At 34.2% G+C, this 23,186-nt stretch overlaps 1 protein-coding gene across 2 annotated transcripts in view; it reads right to left on the bottom strand.

Moving 5' to 3' along the window:
• VTA1 (vesicle trafficking 1) overlaps window positions 1-23,186 on the bottom strand; it is a 105,577-nt gene that overhangs the window by 50,532 nt on the left and 31,859 nt on the right. For both annotated transcript variants that reach the window (XM_044677193.1, XM_044677194.1), the window contains exons 3-5: window positions 21,053-21,180; window positions 19,897-19,972; window positions 884-995 (exon numbers count right to left, since the gene is read on the bottom strand). In XM_044677193.1, coding sequence (XP_044533128.1) covers window positions 884-995; window positions 19,897-19,972; window positions 21,053-21,180 — 316 coding nt within the window. The remainder of the gene's footprint in view (window positions 1-883; window positions 996-19,896; window positions 19,973-21,052; window positions 21,181-23,186) is intronic.

Here is a 23,186-nt window from a genome sequence, read left to right as displayed (position 1 = left end):
AAAAATACAATAAAAAAGTAAAAAAAAAACAATTAAAATATGATCTAATTAAAAAAAAACAAAATAAAGTACCAATCTGACCTTGTCATTTCTCTACTCGACAAAACTCAAGTGGCTCCCTATTCTCTCTATGATGACATATATCAACTTGTCTTGACTTTTAATGCTCTTCAATTACCTACTTTTTACCTGGTTTCAATCTGTCTTTTTAGTCTCACAAATTATTCCTTCTCACATTCTATCAGTTAATCACACTAGCCTTCTCTTATTTTTCTCTTATGGCATTTCAATTATTTTCTCTCTACCTTTTCACCTGCTGTTCCCTTTTCTCATATCTGCCTCACAGAATTTTTTACTTCCTTTAAAGTGCAATTCAAGCACCACCTTCTACACAAAGAGTTTGGGGAGCTAAACATCTCCCTTCTCTAACTATCTTTCATTTATTTAGTATGTCATTATATGGATATATGTTGTTTACTCCAATAGAATGTTAGCATCCTGAAAGCAGAACTGTTTCATTTTTCTTTGTTTCCAAAGTACCTACACAGTGATTGACACAAAGAAGCTGGCTCTTAATAAATGCTTGCTGAACTGATTGTAGACTATTTCTTTTCTCTCAGATATCAATCTGATTGTATAATAGCCACAGCCTCTATTATACTCTTTGTTGTTGGTGGTATTGTTATTGGCAAAGTTCCTTATATCCTTGTTTCTTTCTCCCAAGATTCATGACTTCTACTATCCATATTTTGTTGTTGTGCCTTCTAGCCCTGATAAAGCATGCAAAACTAGCCTGGGCATTCAAATAAACTTTAAATAAAACAGAACCTAAATAATATGAATTTTGTTCAATCATTTTTTCTTAGAACAAATTAATACACACCATTGCTTTCTTCATCCATTCCAACAGGTCCAGCTTGTGGAGTTTCCCCATTTTTAAGACAGTTATGGATATAGGTTGCCTTCCATCTGGCATATTTTCTGTGTTTCATGTTCTGAAAAAAGGTAATTTAATATTTGGGGGTTACCACTATGTTTATCTTAACAATATTAGTTAAACAAAGAAGGAAATTGATTTGCTTTGCTGAAAATGTATTCCCATTCAAAATACCGTTGAGTTCAATATAAGTTCTATAAACAGAGAAAAGCATTGTGCTGAGTTGAAAGATGACAAACTTTTTTCAGATTAAGTCATTCTTCTACCTGACTAAAGAACAAATATGACAGTTCTGAAGCTTGCATATCATCCTCAATCTATATCCTGTCTGCTCTGACAGTTTCTTCCCTCAGGGTGGGTCTATTCCAGGAACATGCACATATTCAGTCAGGTACAAGTGATGTTCCTAGCAAAGTAGGGTGAAAACTACATTAAATGAATAAAGAGGTCACACAAATTAAGCAGAATTAATGGATTTAAATACTATTTTATTAAAAACAATTACCATTCCCAATATAGACCAAAATTCAGCTCTTTCTAAATCTCTTTCGATAAAGAAAGAATGTTGCTAGGGACATTCTAAGTGTTGGACATATTTTCAGGCAGAACTCTAAACTCTACCACTGAGTAGCTGTATACTATTGAGCAAGTAATTTTTACTTCTCTGAGGCTTCAGTTTTCTCATTTTTGTAAAATGAAGGAGTTTCATTGTAGCTTCAAAAAAGATAGAACTTTGTGAAGAAAGAAACATGTCTCTAATATTACAAGAGGACTAAAAACTCTTTCAGAACATGTGATGAGCTAGTTTTCATTTCAAATTTTCAGCTAAATTTAAGCACTACATCTTACTTTGTTTCAAATAGCAATTCATATTAAGAATATAAGATCTTTTATTCACTGACCATTTTTCTCTTCATCATAAGAGAAAGAATGCTATCTTATGTAAAGTCCTCTACCTGGTTCATTATAAAAAATGGTAGACAAAAACAAAAGCAATTCCTTTGCCATTTGGGAATGCATAATCTAAGCATATTGATCAAGGTACACAACCCTATTTAAGATAGCATTCTTTCTTTTATGGGTTTATTTCTTGACATGGCATTTTAACACATCTTACTCTCTTCGTTCATCAAAATATTGTGATCAAATTTATAAAATTCGTATTTAGTTTTTTTGTTTCTCTTGTTCTGTATGTTTTTCTACATCCCTATTGCAAAAAAAGAAACAAACAAAAACTTTCTCAGACTCCTTACAGATATGTGCTGATCCAGGAGAGTGAAGAAACTTCCAAATGGGAAACAATTAAAATTTGAAAATATTCACAAGAGTAAATTCTTTTCTATTCAGGATAATGTTTGCTAGCTGTTTGTAAATTACTGAATGTCAACACTGTTCAATTCAACAATTGATTGCAACAAATATTTACTTGATTCATATTCTGTGCAAGGCTTTGTGCCAGAAATGGAAAATACTTACTAGAAATGAAATAATTGCCCTCAAGGGCAATATATTCTACTGGCAAAGGTAGTAGGGAAAAGAAGCATCATCTTTATAATAAATACTACATACTAAAAATACTAAAAATATAAATGCATACATACTAAAAAAATTGATGAAAGAGTGAGTCCTAACAACTGGATAGGTGAGGAAAGGCTTTAGAGATGAGGCAGCACTTTAACAGTCTTGAAAGAAGTGAAGTATTCACTAAAGCAGAGCTGAACAGAATATATTCCAGGCATGGGAGAGAACAGTGTATACAAATGCACGTAGATAGAAAAGAGTTAGGAAGTATAGTTCAGTCTGTTTGAGTAACAGAATATATAAAAGGAAATAATAGAAAATAACATTGGAAAGACAGGTAGGAGTCTTTTATTTTTTGAGTAGTGGAATCACTTTAGTTCCCTGAGCAGGAGAATGGGACATGGCCAGTTCTAGGCTATAGAACAATTGTTTGAGTATCTGTGTGTGGAATGGAGAGGAGGCAGACTGGAAAAAAAAAAAAAAAACTATAAGAAGGTTATGCTAATAGTCTAGATAAGTTAGAAGGGAAAAAGGCTTAAACTAGCATGGCAACTGTGCAAGTAGAGAGATGGGGATGTAGGATATATTGTGGAGGGAAACTAGATAAGACATGGGTTAAAATGTGTGATGGAAAAGGAAGAGTCACAGACAATTAAGATTACAAACCTAGGTGACTTGGAGTATAATGGGGCCCTCAAAATAAATAGAGGAATTTAGATGAGTAAAGTATGATGAGATATTTGGTTGTTTTGCATATTTTTAGTTTAAAATTTCTATCAAAAAATTATTTAAGATGAGAGGTCCAAGAGGTGGTTGATGTGAGTCAAGAATTCAGGAAATATTCAAGGACTTTCTATATCTATATAGATGTATATGTATACACACATATATGTGTGGATGTATGTGTGTGTATATAACCCACATATGCAAATATATGTGTCTATATAGATAGATCTCTCTTCATGTATGTATGTATGTATGTATGTATGTATGGGAGTTACAGAGTGGGAACAGATGAAATCACAAAGGGAGAGGATGAAGAGATAAAAATTCAAAGTTAAAAGTTTTATTTTGATATCTAAATTGAAATTTTCAGTTAAGAAAAAGAGAAAGGTAAGAACAAGGAAAAGTAATAATCTTTAAATACTAGTTTTTAATGTTTGAACACTGAATCTGAATTTGTCTTAAAAGTAAATAACATTTATGGTAAAGAACGCTACCTACATTCAGAGGAAGGACTTCAGGAGAGGAAACATAGAAGATAAACAATTACTTGAATGCATGGGTTGGGGTGGACATGATTGGGGATGTGGACTCGAAACTACCACACCAATCCAACTATCAACAATTTGGAAATAGGTCTTGATTGATGACACATGTTACAACTAGTGGAAATGCGCGTCGGCCATGGGTGGGGGAATGCGGGGGGGGTGAAAGGGAAAGTAGGGGCATGAAGCATGTAAACATGTTAAAAATGAATATTAAAAAATGTTTAAAAAAAGTAAATAACATTTTAAAGTGGTAATTATTAATAAATTTTATTCCACATGGAAAATAGCTTATAAGCATTATACATGTCAAATCTCAGAGAGAGAAAACAGAACTGCTCCTTCTTTACTTTTTACACAAAAGAGTATCATTTGGAAAAGAAAATAAGCAGGACTGTTTCTCTTGGAATTCTGATTCAATTACAACCTTATTTATTTAGAGCCATATTGATATAATAGTAAATCTAAAACATGATCCATGTCCTCAAACAGCTTATAGTCTTGTGGTGACAAAATTTAAAAAACAAATATAATTTCTGCCCATTACTTAACTCATAAAGAAAATAAATTATATCTTTAGTAAAATGGAATGGTTAGATTTAGACTAAGAGGACTGAATTTAGATCCTAGAATAACCTTGGGCAAATTACTTAACCTCTGTGGCCCTCAAGATTCTGTGTCTATAAAATGATGCAATCCTTAAATCAGATAACCTCTAAATCTATGATACTGATAATCTAGAGATGAAGATAAAAGCCTTAAATTGATTCAACTAAACACAAAAGGAGTCTAAATAGACATCACTGTTGCTGGGGAATGGTTTTGGGAGATTTAACTACAAAAATTGGTTGAAGGAGGTGGAAGAAGAGAAAACTTCAAGAATAGAGGAGATAATGATCATAAAATCTTCAAGTATTTAAAAGATTACCTCATGGAACAGGGAGGGATTAGACATAGTCTGCTTGTCCCTAGAGGAGTAATGAGTGTCAACTGGAGGTAAATTTTTAGTCAGAGATGAAATATTTCCTGACAAAAGTAGAATGACTGGGGGCAGCTGGGTAGCTCAGTGGATTGAGAGTCAGGCCTAGAGACGGGAGGTCCTAGGTTCAAATCCGGCCTCAGACACTTCCCAGCTGTGTGACCCTGGACAAGTCACTTGACCCCCATTGCCTACCCTTACCACTCTTCCACCTATAAGTCAATACACAGAAGTTAAGGGTTTAAAATTTAAAAAAAAAAAAAAAAAGTAGAATGACCTAATATCTTTGAAGAGGATGAAGTTTTCCAATACTAGAGGTCTTCAAATAGAGGCTATATAATCCTTGTTAGGAATAATGAAAGGGGCATTTTTGCTCAAGCATAGTTTGAAAGTATAAGATTTCTAAAATTATCCCAAATTACACATGCTAATTCACTTAGATTAGTGATGGGCAAACTATTCCCCGCAGGCCAGATCCAGGCCCTAGTTTGCCCATCAATGACTTGGATCATGGATTAATAGCCACATTTTGAGAAAGGTCCTTCTAATTAGTTAACAGAAAAATCATCAACTATTATCATTTCTCTAATTCAGGGGATAATGGAGCATAATAAACTGTTCCCAGTTCTGCGATCCTCAAAGAAGTATCAAGGCATCTTCCATGAACAGGGATAAAAGACAAGTAAAAAAATATTAGGTTTAGCATAGATTAAGATTAGAAGCATTCATTAAGCAAATATCTGCTTGAGCTTACTGAACAACAGATCTTATGATGAAAAGCAGGAAGCAATCCTAGAGATTGTCGAGCTTGGCAGTTGTTCTAAAGGTTTTTGATATTAGATCCCTTCTCCTCATCTCTTAAAAATTAATGAGTGTCCCAAGAGCTTTGGTTTTGGTGGGGGATATATTTAATGAAATCTACCATATAATAAATTAAAAATCTTAGTATCAATGTGAAAACAGATTTGACATCAAAGATTCTCCCAGCCAAACCATCTTGGGGATTCCTTGAACATATTTTCAGACCTGTTGCTCTAGTCTAGTCCCATAATTTTGAGGTCCATAGATATTAAATAATATAGCCAAAGTAACATAGAGTATAACTACAAGGGAGAGGCTTTAAACCTCAATCCTTTACTCCAGATTTAGAAATCATTTTATTTTAGTACACCAAGACACCTTATACTATTCCTCAACCTGGTAGTCACTGCTATTTACAATGTGTAATGATGTGTATGCATCTAGCTTTCCAAATTTAATTCCCAAGCCAGATTAGACTAATTGGCATTTGTTAAATAAATAGTAAATTTTCCTAATTCTATGTCTGTTTCCATTTCTTCTAATTCTTTAATGTCTTTCTTTCCAACTCCATCCATTGAAATCATAACCTAACATATCTTTTAACACAATGCCAAATGCAAATTTACATATATTCCATGAAATATTCTTCACTTTGTCAGACTTCTGTAAAGGGCACTTACTAAAGTCTGTCTTGTAAATGTAACTGCAAAACAGATATAGTATATTACCTCCTCTGCTTGAGGACAGGAATTGCGTTATTCATTCTTGCAGTTTTTGGAGTGCTTAGCATAATGCCTCAGACATAGTGGGCACTCTCTAGATATTTGTTGAATGAATGGAAAGACAATTTCTGGATAAGCATAAAATTAAAAATGAGGAATTTTAGACAGATAAACAATTTCTTGAGGACTAAACAATTAAATTAATCATTATTATTATTGATAAAATATACCATTTCTTCTCTTAAAGTATCTGAAAGCAGGAAAGAGTTTCTATTTGGGAAAAATCTTATCTCTGAGTTGATAAGGAAGAACAAATATAATAATTTTTTAAAGTCCCTTCTACTTCTATGATTCTGTGCTGCCACCTTTAGGTGAGAATTTATAAAGTAATTTTGGTTACTCCATAAAAATATGTATTTTAAAAATAAGATGCTCTAACATTAAATTTGCTATAATTTTATTAAATATAACTTAAGCTTTCTTAAAATGAAATCAACTAAAATATCAATTTTTTAAATTATAAAATTATAATCCTATTCTCCAGGTTAATTCTAATTTCTGGCATAAATCTACTACTTTTCTTTCCAATTTTATCTTTAAAATAAAAAGATGTGTATTATGAGAAAAAATGGTAAATGGAAAATTTCAAGACATCAATAGTTTTGATACCCTTACCTTCCTTTGGATGATCTGACATCCTTTCTGGGAAACAGGAACTACAAAAATTGCTTCAATTTTTACTCCTGGCCTCTAAGTTCCTGTTTTCACAGAAATGATTATTGGATAACTGAAAATAACTGACATTTGATACTGCAAAGCATGACCAGTAAGAGTCAGCAGTAAACATTAAAAAGCTAGAGGCCACACTCCCCCACGCCCACCTTGAAAAAAATGTTTTGCTCCTCTCCTCTCCTCATTAAGTAAAGAATTCTTTACAAACCAGCAGCAATAAGTCAGTGAACAAGATTTCTTGTGAAAGAATATGGGTCATTAACAAAATTGGGACATTGTATGATATACTGGAAAGAGAACTAGGCTTGAAGCCAGGACATTTAAGTCTCAAGTTTCTGCTCTATCATTATTAAATCAACTATGACTGAGAGCAAATAATTGAATCCCCTGGTTGCTCAGTGCTACTGTGTGTAAAATGAGAATAATAATGTGTGAATTATTTATATCATAGGAATAGTGGACTGAAATAAGATAATAAAAGTAAAACCTTAAAAAAATTAATCATCAAATCAATCAATTTCTTCTATTCCTAGAAGAAGATATTAGCAAATATTAAAAATTGATATTATCAACAGGGTAACTAGAAGAAGTTTCCTTAGAGGGAACAGTGACAAACTGTATAGGATGAAATGTCAGGATATATGTACAAAACTAGAGGGAAAAAAGGAGATATTATTACGAAAAATGGGAAAACAAACAAAATGGAGTAAATGTATATTCCATAAAGAAGCTCGTGGGGTGAACAGGGGAAAATATCAATACACTGGAAGGGTAAAGAGGTTGGAGAGAGGAAATATTTAATACTTAAGTGCACTGAAATCAACTTAAAGAGGGAAGAACAATCAGATCCATTGGGGCAGAGAATTGATTCAAGCCCTATAGAGAAGTAGAAGGGTAACAAAAGGACTGGTGGGGAGATAAGCAACACTAGGAAGGGAGAGGGCAGGGTGGGGAGTAGCTTAAAAAGACCCTGAAGAAGAATAAGAGGGAAATAAGAAGGGAGAGGGGAGAAAGGAAATTACAATAAGGGAGGGGATTAGGGGAAATGATTAAAAACAAAACACTGGTATAGAAGGAAATAGTGAAAGAAGAAAGGGCAGGACAAGGAGAGAGAATCAAAATGTCTGGGAATACACAGTTGATAATTATAACTATGAACTTGCCCATAAAATGGAAGCAAATAGCAGAGTGTATTAGAAACCAAAATCCTACCATATGTTGTCTACAAGAAACATACAAGACAGGCAGACATACATAGAGTAAAAATGAAAGGCTGGAGCAAAATCTATTGGGCTTCAACTGAGAAAAAGAACGCAGGATTTGCCATCATGATTTCTGACAGAGCCAAAGTAAAAATAGATCTGGTTAAAAGAGATAGGGAAGGTAATAAATCCTAATAAAAGGCAGTATAAACAAGGAAGAAATATCTGTACTCAACATGTATATACCAAATTACCGGTATAGCATCCAAATTTCTAAAGGAGAAGCTAGCAGAGCTCAAAGATGAAATAGATAAGCAAAACTATATTAGTAGGTGACCTCAACCTTCTATCAGATCTAGATAAATCAAACCAAAAAATAAATAGGAAAGAGATAAGAGAGGTTAATGAAATCCTAGAGAAATTAGAGTTAATAAATATAGGGAGAAAAATAAATAAGGACAAAAAGGAATACACCTTCTTTTCAGCAGCACATGGAACATTCACAAAGATTAACCATGTACTAGGACATGGAAACATGGCAAACAAATGCAAAAAAGCAGAAATGATAAATGCAACCTTATCAGACCATAATGCAATAAAAATATTTATTAGTAAGATTACATGGACAGGCAAACCAAAAACTAATTGGAAATTAAATATGATTCTCCAAAATAATTTAGTGAAAGAACAAATCATAGAAACAATTAATAATTTCATAAGACAATGATAGTGATGAGACTTCTTACCAAAATCCATGGGATGCAGCCAAAGCAGTTCTAAGGGAAAAATTTGTATCACTGATTGCATATATTAACAAATTAGGGAGGGTAGAGGTTAATGAATTGGGCATGCAACTTCAAAAACTAGAAAGTGAACAAATTAAAAATCGAGAGATGAAAACTAAATTAGAAATACTAAAAATCAAAGGAGAAATTAATAAAAGCAAAAGCAAAAGAACTATTGAATTAATAAATAAGACTAGAAGCTAATATTTTGAAAAAACAGATAAAATAGACGAAGTATTGTTAAATCTAATTAAAAAAAGGAAAGAAAATCAAATTAAAGATAAAAAGGAAGACCTCACCTCTAATGAAGTGGAAATTAATGCAACCATTAAAAACTATTTTGCCCAATTATATGGCAATAAATATAACAATTTAGGAGATATGGATGAATATTTACAAAAATATAAAGTGCCTAGATTAACTGCAGAAGAAATAGAATACTTAAATAATCCAATATGAGAAAAAGAAATTGAACAAGCCATCAAAGAACACCCAAAGGAAAAAATCACCAGGGCCTGATAGATTCACAAGTGAATTCTATCAAACATTCAAAAAACAACTAATCCCAATACTATATAAATTATTTGACATAATAAGCAAAGAAGGCGTCTTGTGATAATGAGATTAAATCTAGCCTGCCCATCTTTAGATTTAATCACCAGGTGAAAACATCTCCATTTAACTCCCAAGTTGAGTGGTCTATAACCCACCTGTGTTAGAGTAATAAATCAGAATTTACTGACTGCCTCCTGGGCAGTCCTAAGAAAAGCTTTTGTTGTGATTGGACACCTAAACTAATAGGAGGCCATAGGGAATGACATAAGAGAGGCTCCTTTAAAAAGAGACCTCAGTCCTAGTACATGTTCAAAATCTTTGTGAATGTACCATGTGCTGCAGGAAAGAAGGTGTATTCTTTTTGTCCCTATTTATTTTTTCCACCTATCTATTAACTCTAATTTTTCTGGGATTTTATTCACCTCTCATCTCTTTCTTATTTATTTTTTCTTTTGATTTACCTAGATATGATAGAGGAAGATTTAGGTCCCACTAGTATAGTTTTACTATCTATTTCCTCTTTCAACTCTGCCAGTTTCTCCTTTAGAAATTTGGATGCTATACCATTTGATGCATACATATTGAGTGCTATTATTTCCTCATTGTCTATACTGCCTTTTATCAGGATGTAATTACCTTCCCTATCTCTCTTAATCAGATCTAGTTTTACATTGGCTCTGACAGAAATCATGATTGCAACTCCTGCCTTCTTTTTCTCAGGGGAAGGCCAATAGATTTTTCTCCAGCCTTTTATTTTTACTCTCTGTATGTCTACCTGCCATATGTGTGTTTCTTCTAGACAACATATGGTAGGATTTTGGTTTCTAATCCATTGTTATTTGCTTCTGTTTTATGGGTGAGTTCATCCCATTCGCATTCAGTAATAATTATCAGCTGTTTGTTCCCCAACATTTTGATATCCTCTCCTAGTTCTGCCCCCTTCTTCTTATGCTATTTCCTTTTAAACCAGTGGTTTATTTTAAATCAGTCCCCCTTATTCCCTCCTTTAGTTACCCCTTTTTCTACCCCATTCCTTTATATTCCCCTCTTATTATTTTTTATGGTCCAATGAGTTCTCTCCTCCCTCTATTCCCCTCACTTTTTGAACTCCCCACCCCACTTTCTCCCTTGGTTTATCCCTTCTGATTTTCTCTTTAGGATAAGATAGAATTTGATATTCCAATGAATATAGCTACTCTTCTCTCTCAGGATTAATTCCGCTGAGAGTGTAGTTTAAGTGTTTCCTTTTAACATTCTCTTCCTCTCCTTCTTATAAGAGTATTCATCCCCTCCCCTCCCCATGCCCTCTTTATGTGGTATAGATAAGTGATGGGCAAACTATGCCCCACGGGCCAGATCCAGGCCATAGTTTGCCCATCACTGCCTTAAACAATTCCATAATCTCTATGCCCCCACATCCAGATATAGTGATTAGGGAATTGCTTAAGGCAATGATGGACAACTGTGGCCCGGATCTGGCCCAAGGGGAATAGTTTCCCCATTACTGGTATAGATTATCCTATTTTTCTTGTTCCTTCAAGTTTCTCTTGGTGCCATCTTCTATTCCCCAACCCCATTTTTTTCTATATCATCTTAGACCATTTAGGACTCTAACATCTCCCTATGAATAATTCTTCTAATTACTATAATTGTAAATACAGTTTTTGAAAATTACACATAACATTTCTCCATATAGGAGTAAAAATAATTTGATCTTATTAAAGCCCTTAAAGAAGGAAATTTAAAAATAAGAGTTTTCTTTCTTTCCCCTCTGTTTCTTATGTACCTTTTCATATTTCTCTTGGTTTTTGTGGTTGGGTATCAAACTTTCCATTTAGTCCTGGTCTCTTCTTTGCAAATATTTGGAAATCTTCTATCTTGTTGAATGCCCATACTTTCCTCTGGAAGTATATATCCAGTGTTGATTGGTAGATGATTCTTGGTTGTAGACCCAAATCTCTTGCCTTTCTGAATATCATATTCCATGCCTTATGGTCTTTTAGCATGGAGGTTGCCAGATCCTGGGTAATCCTGATTGCTGTTCCTTGATATCTGAATTATCTCTTTCTGGCTTCTTATAATATTTTTTCCTTAACTTGGAAACTCTTGAATTTGGCAATTGACTTTTGAGGGTTTAGCGTAGAGGGTGATCTGTGGATCCTTTCAATGTCTAATTTGCCCTCTTGTTGAAGAACATGAGGGCAGTTTTACTGGATAATTTCTTATAGTATGGTGTCCAAATTTCTATTAATTTCTGATTTTTTAGGAAGACCAATGATTCTCAAATTATTTCTTCTAAGCCTGTTTTCTTGATTTGTCATTCTCTCAGTGAGATATTTCAAGTTTCCTTCTATTTTGTCATTATTTTGGCTTTGCTTTATTAGTTCTTGCTATCTTGAAAGATTATTGGCTTCTACTTGCCCAATTCTAGTCTTTAGAGCCTGGTTTTCTGCTATAATCTTTTGATTTTTCCTTTTCAATTTGGTCTATCCTGTTTTTTAATGATTTCCTACTATTTCCAAATTGGGTCTCCAATTTGCTTATCACTTTGTTTGATTTTGGGGCATCTTTCTCCAAAATGGAGTTTCTGTCTTTTAACCTGTTAATTTCCTTTTGAGCTATTTCCCACTCTTCTTGCCAAATTTCTTCCATCATTCTCATGATCTCAGATGTGAACACCAATTTCATTTTTTGGGGAAGTTTTGTATGTTCTTTCTTGTTTGTCCTCCTCTGCTGTCTGCTCTGTTGTCTGGACTTTTTCTGTGTAAAGGTTATCAAGTGTTAATGCTTTCCTCTTATTGGTATCTTGGTTAGTTCTTGGGCATTGCTTGCCATTATGATGTTGGTTTTTCCTTCTTAGTCAGGAGTTTGGGTGAGGCAGGCAAGCTCTCTGTGTATAGAGCTGTAGAGCAGTTTTTGCCTGAATCACAGCGCAGTGCCACCCCTCTCAGCTTTATCCTCGAGACTAAGGTCTGGGCTCTTTAGGCTCCTGGGTCTCAAGTCTAGCTGTTCTCAGGGTCAAGCTTCCTGGTGGTCCCCTTGCTTGCTCCTCTACCCGAGGCTCCTTAACGAGTCTAAGAGCTCTGCTTCCACTGTCTGTCACCCCTCTGTGCTAGGTCTGCACCCAAGGCCGTGCTCAATGTCCCCATTGAAAGTCCCCATTATTTAGCCTCTTGGGGTCTTAAGTCTTTCTGCTCTTAGGAGCAAGCTCCTGGTAATCCCAATTAGCTGCCAAGAACTTAGTGATTTAGTGAATTCCCCATGCTTGCTCTAAGTCTTGTGAGCTGGCTCTGAGACTGTAGGTGGGGAGGGGAGGGGGGTTGATCAGCTCGCATTTTAGTGAGCTATTCCACCCCATTATAGCATGGAAATGCCCAAATCCCACATACCTTCAATGCTGCGCCCTATTGTGGGGTCCCTTCATTCATGTGGATTTGGTTTTTGGTTCCTTTTGAGTTATCATGTATGAGTCAGTTAGGAGAGTTAAGAGCCCTGCTTCTATTGTGCAGCCATCTTAACCCAGAAGTGGTATTATTTAATTTAGTACAACTCTGAGTAATAAGATGAAACTGAAGCAGGAAATTTAGGCAACTTATTAAACCAAACTTTCTGAGCAGTGATCTATAAAACTTCAGAAGAATTATGAAAAAAGTTCTATTTATACCAGCCTGAACATCTTTACCATGTTTAGAAAGAATAGTGAAAAGCTAAAAATTTCTGAAATATCAACCAACAAATTTGTGAGCACTTATGTGCTCACCTTTGGGCTAGGTGCTTATGAAAACATAGAAGCAGCATAAAGTACTATATCTCTGCCTTCAAGTAATTAATGATATCATTAAACATCCTGTAATAATCTAGATCTCCAAATATAAACAATTAAAAGAAACTTGTAAGCCCATAGAGATTTACTGTTTGGTTTTATAGGTAGGCTGCCTACTACACAGGAATTCAAGGATGAGAAATGCTACTACAAGCTAGAAGACTAGTTTTGAAAAAAGGTTGGTATTTAGACAATTTTGAAAAAGAAAATGCATATTTGGAGTAGGGGAAAGCATAGGTAAAGACATGTTGACGGGAAAGAACATAGCAAACCACCTAACAGAAATATAAAATAGATTTTTATGGAGAAGGAATTCAGAAGAAATAAAGCTGGATAAATAAGGAATACTAAGATAAAGGTGATGGCACTGATAGAAAAGCAGGGATAAAATAGATATTTTAAAAGAAACAAAAAGGTTTCATTACACGTTGCATAAAAGGGGCAAAAGAATGAGAAATGTCAAAGATTTTTGATGTTTCTATCCTGTCAGACTGGAAGAATTCTTGTAAAACTGATAGAACTAGAAAAATTGGAAAGGGAGGCAACTGATGGGGATTGAGAGAGGAAGGGAATGATAATAAAGTCAGTTTATGACACTTTATTTTAAGTGACAGCAGTATATTCTATGGGCAACTGAAAACTAGAATTTAAGAATTCTTTGTAGAAGAAGTAGAATGGAACTTTTTCATATAAAAGGAATATAATCTATTAGTGTAAATAAATTCTCATCCTGGTAAAAGTCTGATTTTTATTCATTTGACCAAATCATACATGGAACTGTCAAGATATGTAAGACTTTAGGTCAATATACAGTACAAATTAAAGGACTTCTGGAGCTCAAAATTTATTATTATCTACTTTGTTATGTATTATCTATTAGTTTTATCTAAGGTAATATGAATGTTGAACAACAAAGGACTAAGCCTGAAACCAAGCAAAAGTAGGCAATATTTTCAAAAATGACACCTCACAGGTGAAAACTGTGGATGTTAAATGTTGCATATGCTATTAGATGAAGTTAGTATATGTGTGGGTGCTGTTTAACCTTTTTTTCCCTATGGTGCAAAGGAAGTCTTACTGGGTAGGGAAGAAGGAAGAAGTAGTTTTTAAGCAGAAATGGAACAGGGAAGACTTATATAAACTGATAAATAATTCCAGTAGTGGGAATAAGTGCATCTTCAGAACTTGAGTCATTTTGTGGAAGAGTAGGAAGGGTAAGAGGATAGAGGTTTAGGAAACTAGACTATGACAGAAATGAATCTTGGACCTTTGCATTTTCATGTGATTATTAGCTCTATGTTTAAGGGATGGATCAAAATGCATATAGTATTAAGGAAAATTTATGCTGCTTATAAGTAGTCAAAAATAAAAGGCATCTTCATATTTCTTGGCTTTTGTTGTTGCTATTAAAAATATTTTTCTGTTCATTTACAGATTCTTAAATAATTCTGTATAGCTGATGATTTTAACTGACTACTATATAATTGAGCTACCATATTATATAAAGTACAATGAGGGCAGCTGGGTAGCTCAGTGGATTGACAGTCAGGCTTAGAGACAGGAGGTCCTAGGTTCAAATCCAGCCTCAGACACTCCCCAGCTGTGTGACCCTGGGCAAGTCACTTCACCCCCCATTGCCCACCCTTAACACTCTTCCACCTAAGACCCAATACAGAGAAGTTAAGGGTTAAAAAAAAATAAAGTACTATGATAAGCTAAGCCATAAATTTTAGGCAATGACTACAGTAAAAGGAAAAAATGCAATTATAAAAACATAGTTTTCCATTTGTAATAAAATGCTAAACTTTAAAATGTGTGATGACAAACATGAAGCATCTAAAATGAATTTTTCTGAGATTTTTGATACTATTTTAATGTTATTCTTATACATAGAAACAGGAACATGAATAGCATAAATAGCTTTTAAAAGAAGTTTCGGTCCTAGGAAACTAAGACATAACGAGGTATGGTATAGCCAGGATGCAAAAAATGAACATAAAATTATGCTGGCACTCTCTCTCCATGACTCAATATGGAGTACCACAACTGGTCTGATACTATATAACAGAAAATGGAAAATTTGCATACCTGAAATCCACTTTCCAAGTTTTGTGACTCCTACCTCTATCCCTCCTAGGCGTTCCAAAGCACAGGATGGGGATGAATAAGAAACAGGAAGGGAGAGGAGGGAATGAGTCAACCTGGTCTTTTCAATGCTCTGAAGCAATTAGATTTTTATTCATGAATTTCAAAGCACTTATTCTTTGATAGCCTAGTGAGACAGAATGTCATTTGTTTCTGACACATTCTAGGTTTACAGCATTATTAGCAAATCAAAACTTCAAGCCCATTTTCTTCATTAGTGTCACTGTAACAAGATGACCTTACATCTTGAGTAAGGGGCAAATAGCAGTTGATGTTTAATTTTCTGGTTTATGTATGTGTATTTATTTATATATGTACTGTAATGATAAATTGTACAGCCATATTGAAATCAAGATGATTGACAGTTACCTACTTAAAATATAGAATGAACCGAGCCTGGCAGGAGCTGGCAGGTGCCAAAGCAGTTGAGGCTTAGGTATAAAAGTGAGGATTTGAACTGAGAAAGGATCTCAGATTTGAGATTGGAGTGGAGAGGGTGGGTTTGGAAGGGTAGGCCTTAGGTGAGCTTATTCAACCAGCAACCCTTACTAATCTATTTCATCAGTCCCTGATCCTGAATCAACCATTCAGAAGAAACACCAATACCTTATCAGCAGAATAACCTTGATTTAGGTTGGGCCAATCTGGCCCAACCAGGCTGGCATCTGTCAAACCTGATTAACATCAATCCTGAGATCATCATTAACATCATTAGCCTTAGTTAATTAAGGACTTCTTGTCCCTTCTTCCCAATCATTTTCCTGCTTCCCTTCCCTAAAATTGTTAGTAATAAATCTTTATATTTAATTTAGATCTGGCTTCATCCATAATCCTAGGGCTTTAGTAGATCACATCCTTGGGATATTTGAAGGGAAGAGGTAAATTATACTATTCAAAGCAGAGTTTAATTTGCAGTCAACCAAGCATTATCCATTAAGTCCAGAGTGTCAGTTAGATAAGGTATCTGTATAATTCTAACTGCAGATCCGTTGTCTAGCTGGCAACTCTGGGCTACTGTTATATCTGGAATTTGGGTCCAGCAGATTCACCATATTCTAATAACATCTACTGCTGTGGGGGTCCTTTGAAAATCACTATTATAACTTGAGTGTCTCACTTAGGTTTCACTCCACCTTGCCCTGTTCCAGATCCTCATACCATCAGGATTAACGTAACAGTACATAAAAGCTGTAAAATTAAAGAGCATATTTCTATCTTAATATTAATCTAGCTCCTGGCTTGTTTGATTTGATAGAAAGTCATAGAATCCTCTTGCTAGAAGGGATAGTGGAGATAATTTAACCCAACTCACTCATATGATAAAGAAACTGAATCTCAGAGAGGTTATATAACTTGCCTAATGTCACATGGCTAGCTAACTGCAGAGCCTGGACAAGACTCAGTTGTCCAACTTCTGGTCCTGTGTTCTTTCCATTATACCAAACTTAGTTACTACAGCTATTTAGAGTCCATTTGATTATTTTTGATAACCTAGATATGTCATTAATATCTATGCTATTTCTAAAAACTACATATGAATAAATGAATATGGTAGTTATTCAGCAACTATGGGAAAAGTGATGTGCTAAGCACTATAGTGTAAATATGTGTGTATATGTGTGTCCACATATTTCTAAAGTCCAGACCAGTAGTTAAAGCAGTGTCACGAAACTTATGATCATACATGGTGATTCCATTCCTTGATGCAAAATATGTTATTCATAACTTACAAGTCACAGAAATGTCTGGGGCACTCTCTTTCCTGTGGCTGTATAGCTTTCCATGATTCCAAGGCTGATGCTCTATGCACTACTTAATACTGTCTCTCAGAATTTTGAGAATGAGAATATAAAAAAAACTTGAAATTGAAGGAATACCCACCAAAAGCCACAATAAAATGTAAAGAAAAGGAAGAAAAAGCATCCTAATTTGTTTGAAGAACAACTTTATAATATATAGGCAGTAACATCCGTATTTCCAGTTAACTTGCTGAGTGCTTGAGCTGCATAAACAAGGCAATAAATTAAGCCAGCTTATTTTCTAATTTTGTTCATTAAGTTATGTATAAACAAGGTTATTGACTTGCACTATTAGTTAAAAATGAATAGATGGAAATGGATGAGGAAGTTAGAAAAAATATTTCAAATATCAAGTTATTATTTTGGTCACATAGAGAAAGTATGGTATTTCTAAAATGAATTCAGTGGGAACATGTTTTAATTAATGATTTTTGAAGAGTGGTTTAAGTAGAAGAGTTAATGTATTTTGGAGACAGGGTTTTGCTATGGGCCTAGATACCTGAGTTCTAGTACTATCAGCATGACCTTAGGAAAATTACTTTGCTTCTTGTAGTTTCAATATTATCATCAGTTCTATAAAAAAGGCTGTGTAAGTCTAGAAGATGATGTCTAGTTCTAACATGCTGTACTCATAAACATCTACTTATAAGTAGACCATGTATATACTCAACTACATTATTTCCCCAGGATTACAAAAGCTCAGTTAAAAGACAACTCAAGAGACCACTGATTATAACCCATACTTGAAAAAGAATCCCCTCTACAACATATTCAGTCCATAGATGGATGGCTACAGAGAGCCCTCCTTAACATTCCACTGCTGACCTTGAGACCAAGTCGCTTCTTTTCCTTCCTTCCTTGCTGTAGGTGCTGCCTTGAACACTTGACTTGCTTAGTCCTAACACTAGTCCTGCTTTTTACCTTGCCAATAGCACTGTGGAGTGCAGGGTGTGTCTACTCATGGTAACAAGTTGAACAGTAGAGATGTGGATGTGGAAGAGGAAAGAAAAAGGGATGGGGAAGCTTCAAGGTAGCCTTTCTTTCTACTTAATCCCTGTTAATATCTTGGCAGAGACCCCAGTTCACTGCCTCTTCTCTTCACCTATTTGTAAAGCCTCTGTACTTTGCCTCACTCTAGCATCAAAACCCTAACATCTATAATTAAATGCCTTTCTCAACATGTAAAGTTATTTGGAAAAGTATCTGGGTTAGCCTGCGAAAGGCAGATTAATTTTTATATACACAAAGATCCACCAATATTATCCATTTTGCTTGCATTTTCCCCTATGAGTAAGAAGTAGAAGAAAAGAAAGTGTGGTACTTGGGATAAGCAAATCACTAATTTCTTAAAATTCCATAAGTTTCCACTCAATTGTTATTTTTATCTTTTCTGCTTCTATACTGTTGCATGAGAACTTCAAAAAAGTCATTTGTTCATTTCTGGGATAAAATAATAGATGGAAAACAGTGAAAACAAATTTTCTTCCAAAGGAGTTCAGTGTAAGAGTAAGTTGACTTTGTCAGATGGTAACAATGAAAAAAGAATAGGAGGAGCAATCCCAGGGACCCTTAAAAGATAAAATGATGGATTTGGAGTGAGTGGGCCCAGGATAAAAAAAGCTACTGAGGTATGGATAAGTAAGAGACCTCAGCCTTACTCTTCTGTAGCCTTGAAAGTAGCTTCACCACTGTTGATTCCCTTAACAAACCCCCAGAAAAAACTCAGCAGCTTGGACTAAAGGGAGAGTTGTTGGCTCCTATAGATTGGAATTATGTGGAATGCATGAGAAGGAAGTTCTGGCACCTTGCTACCTTTGGGGAAGTATTTTAGCATCCCAAAGTTAGGTTCTCTGGCCTGCTATTCATAAGATAATAGTAAGCTAATCACTAAGTATGATATTGTTTCTTTGACTGAGGAAAATGACAAAATCATGTTCCAAAGAACTCATTCAAAAATGATCTCCTAGAATACGATGTAATCAAAAGTTGTAGATTGTCCATCTACTGATAATTGTGTGTGTATCTTTTTTGGGATTCTTTCCTTCTCACACCACTGTGAATAGGAAAACATGTACTTAACTATTACCAGTGAAATAAAATATACACAAAAAAGATTTAAATAATGCATTTTGACAGAATGAAAACTGGGAGTAATATACTTTAAGAAAGAAAGCTTTCTGGGGCCTCTGAAGTAGCTCAGTGGATTGAGAACCAGGTACAGAGACAGAAGGTCCTGGGTTCAAATCTGACCTCAGACACTTCCTAGTTGTGTGACTCAGGACAAGTCACCTAACTCCCATTGCCTAACCCTTACCACTCTTAAGCCTTGGAACCAATACACAGTATTAATTCTGAAATGGAAATAAGGGTTCCAAAAAAAAAAAAAAAAAAAAAAAAGTCTTTTCCTCCAGAAAACATACCACTCAAGAATATGACAATTATTTAATGCTTTGTAGGAATTATTATCTACAATAACTGTCAATTATATCATTGTTTAACTATTCAATACAACAAAATATTAAACTACGAATAAAGTACAATATGAAAAACTAAATAAGAAAAAAAATACAACTGATAAACACTATCGACAGTTTTTAAAAAGCACTAAAAAACAAATGTACACTCACTTCATCAGTGAGTTCTCCAAATACTGTTAAGACATCTATCAGAAGGCTTGCAGTATAGAAGGACTTGATCATGTTTCTGCAAGAGAAAAATATTTATTCTGTTTTTAGCAGGGTATATGAAATGCAGAGTTAGAAACATATATTAGGAAAGCAAAAATTCCAAAAACAAAAATTAATTCAACATTTAGGAGTGGAGAGAGAATCCATTTGGGCAATATGCAGTAACCTTTTATAATCCAGGGCTCAAGGAAGAAGAGTAAAACAAACTTTTAGATAACCTTGTTATAATAAACATTTTGTTAATTATATTTGTAGAATGCAACCTGTGACAAAAACCTATCTCAAAAAAAAAAAACATTGAAAAATAGAAATTTTCTAATGCAATTCATCAAAAACTTGCTTTTGCTTATAAAAACAAAAAACAAATATTTTTATTAATGATAGGAAATTATTAATCAAGGTATGACTTGTGAGGAAAAGGTCATAGCTTTATTATTAGTTCATTAGTTTTGTCCCAACAAGAATTATCATTGGGGGCAGTTAGGTGGCTCTACGAATTGAGAGCCAGGAGGTCCTGGGTTTGCTCAAGCAGTTCCTGGCTGTGTGACCCTGGGAAAGTCACTTAACCCCCACTGCCTAGCTCTTACTGCTCTTTTGTCTTAGAACCAATACATGTTGTTGATTCTAAGATGGAAGGTAAGAGTTAAAAAAAAAATTCCATGTGTCAATTTTTTTTAGATAATGATTTTGTAATTAGTTGGTTCAGTAGATATAAAGTGGAAACTGGTGTCAGGAAGACCTGAATTCAAATCCTGATTCAGACACTTGCTAGTTATGTGACCTCAGGCAAACCATTTAACCTCTGTCTATCTTGGTTACCTCATCTGTGAAACAGGAATATCATAGCAGTAGAGCACGGTATAAATCACAAAGCACTACATAAATGCTATTATTTTAAGATTCATGTGTACATTTTTGCAAAAGACACTTATAAATTCTAAAAGTTAGAAAAAATGCTATTTGGGAACTAAAAGCACAATTAGATAACTGAGAGAAACTATCCATTACCTTTTGATATATGTGCCTTTAAGAGTAAAAAATAAAGTTATTAGAAAATAAAACTAGTAAAACAATGTTTTCTTTCTTTTTTGCTTACTTGTGAAATCTCCCAGCACGATCTTCATTGTCTGCATATAGGAACATTTTCAAAGCATAACTCTCCACATGGGCACAACCGACTATTTCTTGTGTAATAGCTTCATTATCACCCAATTGTTTTTTAAGCTGAAATAAAAAAAAAAATACTGCCTTTTTGGGGTCCCTTTAACGTGACTGCTTTAGTGATTAAGATACAAAAATAAAACTGGAAAGAAAAATTTGACTTTTTAGTACTTAACAACTACTTTAAAACACTATAGGTTTATCAAACAATACATTAAGTAATATCTAAAATACATACTATTTCCCCCAAATAAAAATTAATTTAAAAAATTTAACTTTACATGAAACTCCTTTAATTTTCTTGATAAAGTAAATGGAGATAATTATGATATGAGTCTTTTCATTAAATGCTACTAGTGTTATTAAACAAAAAGACTGTTTCTTAGGGGGCAGTTGGGTAGCTCAGTGGATTGAGAGTCAGGCCTAGAGACAGGAGGTCCTAGGTTCAAATCCGGCCTCTAGCCACTTCCCAGCTATGTGACCCTGGGCAAGTCACTTGACCCCCATTGCCCACCCTTACCACTCTTCCACCTATGAGACAATACACCGAAAGTTAAGGGTTTAAAAAAAAAAAAAAAAAGAAAAAAAAAAAGAAGACAGTTTCTTAGATTACTCCCCAAACCCCTAAACTGAGCATGCTAAATAGAAGGTATTTTTAGTTTATGCAATATACACATGCCATTGTAGCTGTATGAATCTATGCACTTTCCCCATGTAAAGTACTTTGTGCAGTTTTTTATAAAAACACCAACAATTTAATGAAAAATCATCCCCTACTTCTTTATTTTTAATTTTTAAAAAGCATAAATGATCTGAGCACAGTACTCTGATTCAAAGGCTTCTTTTAAAAAAAAAATGTTAAGAGCATAAGAAGCTTCAGGTTTCCTAATAAAGTCAGCAAAGCAAATGATGCAGTTACAGTTAAACAGGTGGATTCACAGCTCCTGAATAGACTCACTATCTGGATTTAAGGAAATCTTGGGTTTTTGGTAGAACAAAAACAGAAAAAACAAAAAACAAAAAAAAAAAAAACACAAGAGACTAGTTTACAGTTTCCATACTGCCAAAAGATTTTTCAAGGAAGCTTTGAATTCTAGACTGTTGGTTTTTTTTGAGGGAGTATGCAATCTCATAAGCTAATCATCTGCAACATAGAAACCTGCCAGAAATAGAAATACCTTGAAAGTAGTAAAAAAATAGAGGAAACCTGATGTTTTTAATATAATGCAAACAAAGATTACAATATATATTAATTTGTACTTTGCCCAGAGACTAAACTTTCCCTATTAGCTCATTATCTAGATTGCATTAAACTGACATTTCATTTCCCTCCAGTTTTATAAATTAATTTTTTTTCTCTATGGACCTGCCAACAAACATTTCAATGTATAAAGAAAAAGAGTTGCATAAGACATGATGAATTTATCAGATTTCAAAATATCTAATATTTAAATATACACATGTAATTTAACAAAGAAAATAAATTGCTGTTTGTGCCTCTTCAATTGTCTCTTCCATGAATAAAAAAAATATTTTATTGATGCTTTTTAATATATCTATTACTATCCACTAATTTATCAACCCATTCCCTCTAAATAGAAATTCTTATAATAAGTTATTATCTATCTACATATGTATGTGTGTGTGAATATATATATATATATAATAGAAAAACCAGTCAATACATTTTCCAAATCTAAGAATGTATATTTCATAAACCAGCTGCCACCAGTGGGGAAAGGAGATGGCAAGTGCTGGGCTGATGAAATGATCACCAGTGCTTCAATCAGCAACTTTCACCAAGACCCTAGTGTAGATAGCACAGAACCCTATACTCAAGAGCTGCTGAAATAGTATTATGTCCTAGATCACTGGTCTGTGTCCAGTCTAGCCCCCACAATAATCACTTAGAAGAGACTTTGTGGAGAATGGGTCAGAAACTATAGCCAGGTTTTAGAGTATAAAAGAAGGTGCAAAATGGCAGTCCTTATCATTTAAGTACTATTGATTATTTTATTTTGCATATTCTAGGTCTGTACAATCTGCTACAGATAAACTACCTTCATTCA

The sequence above is a fragment of the Gracilinanus agilis genome, chromosome 4 (genome assembly GCF_016433145.1).
Source record: "Gracilinanus agilis isolate LMUSP501 chromosome 4, AgileGrace, whole genome shotgun sequence".
NCBI classification, from domain to species: Eukaryota; Metazoa; Chordata; class Mammalia; order Didelphimorphia; family Didelphidae; genus Gracilinanus; species Gracilinanus agilis.
The sequence above is the reverse complement of the archived record's forward strand: the minus strand, read 5'-3'. Positions and strand labels throughout refer to the sequence as shown.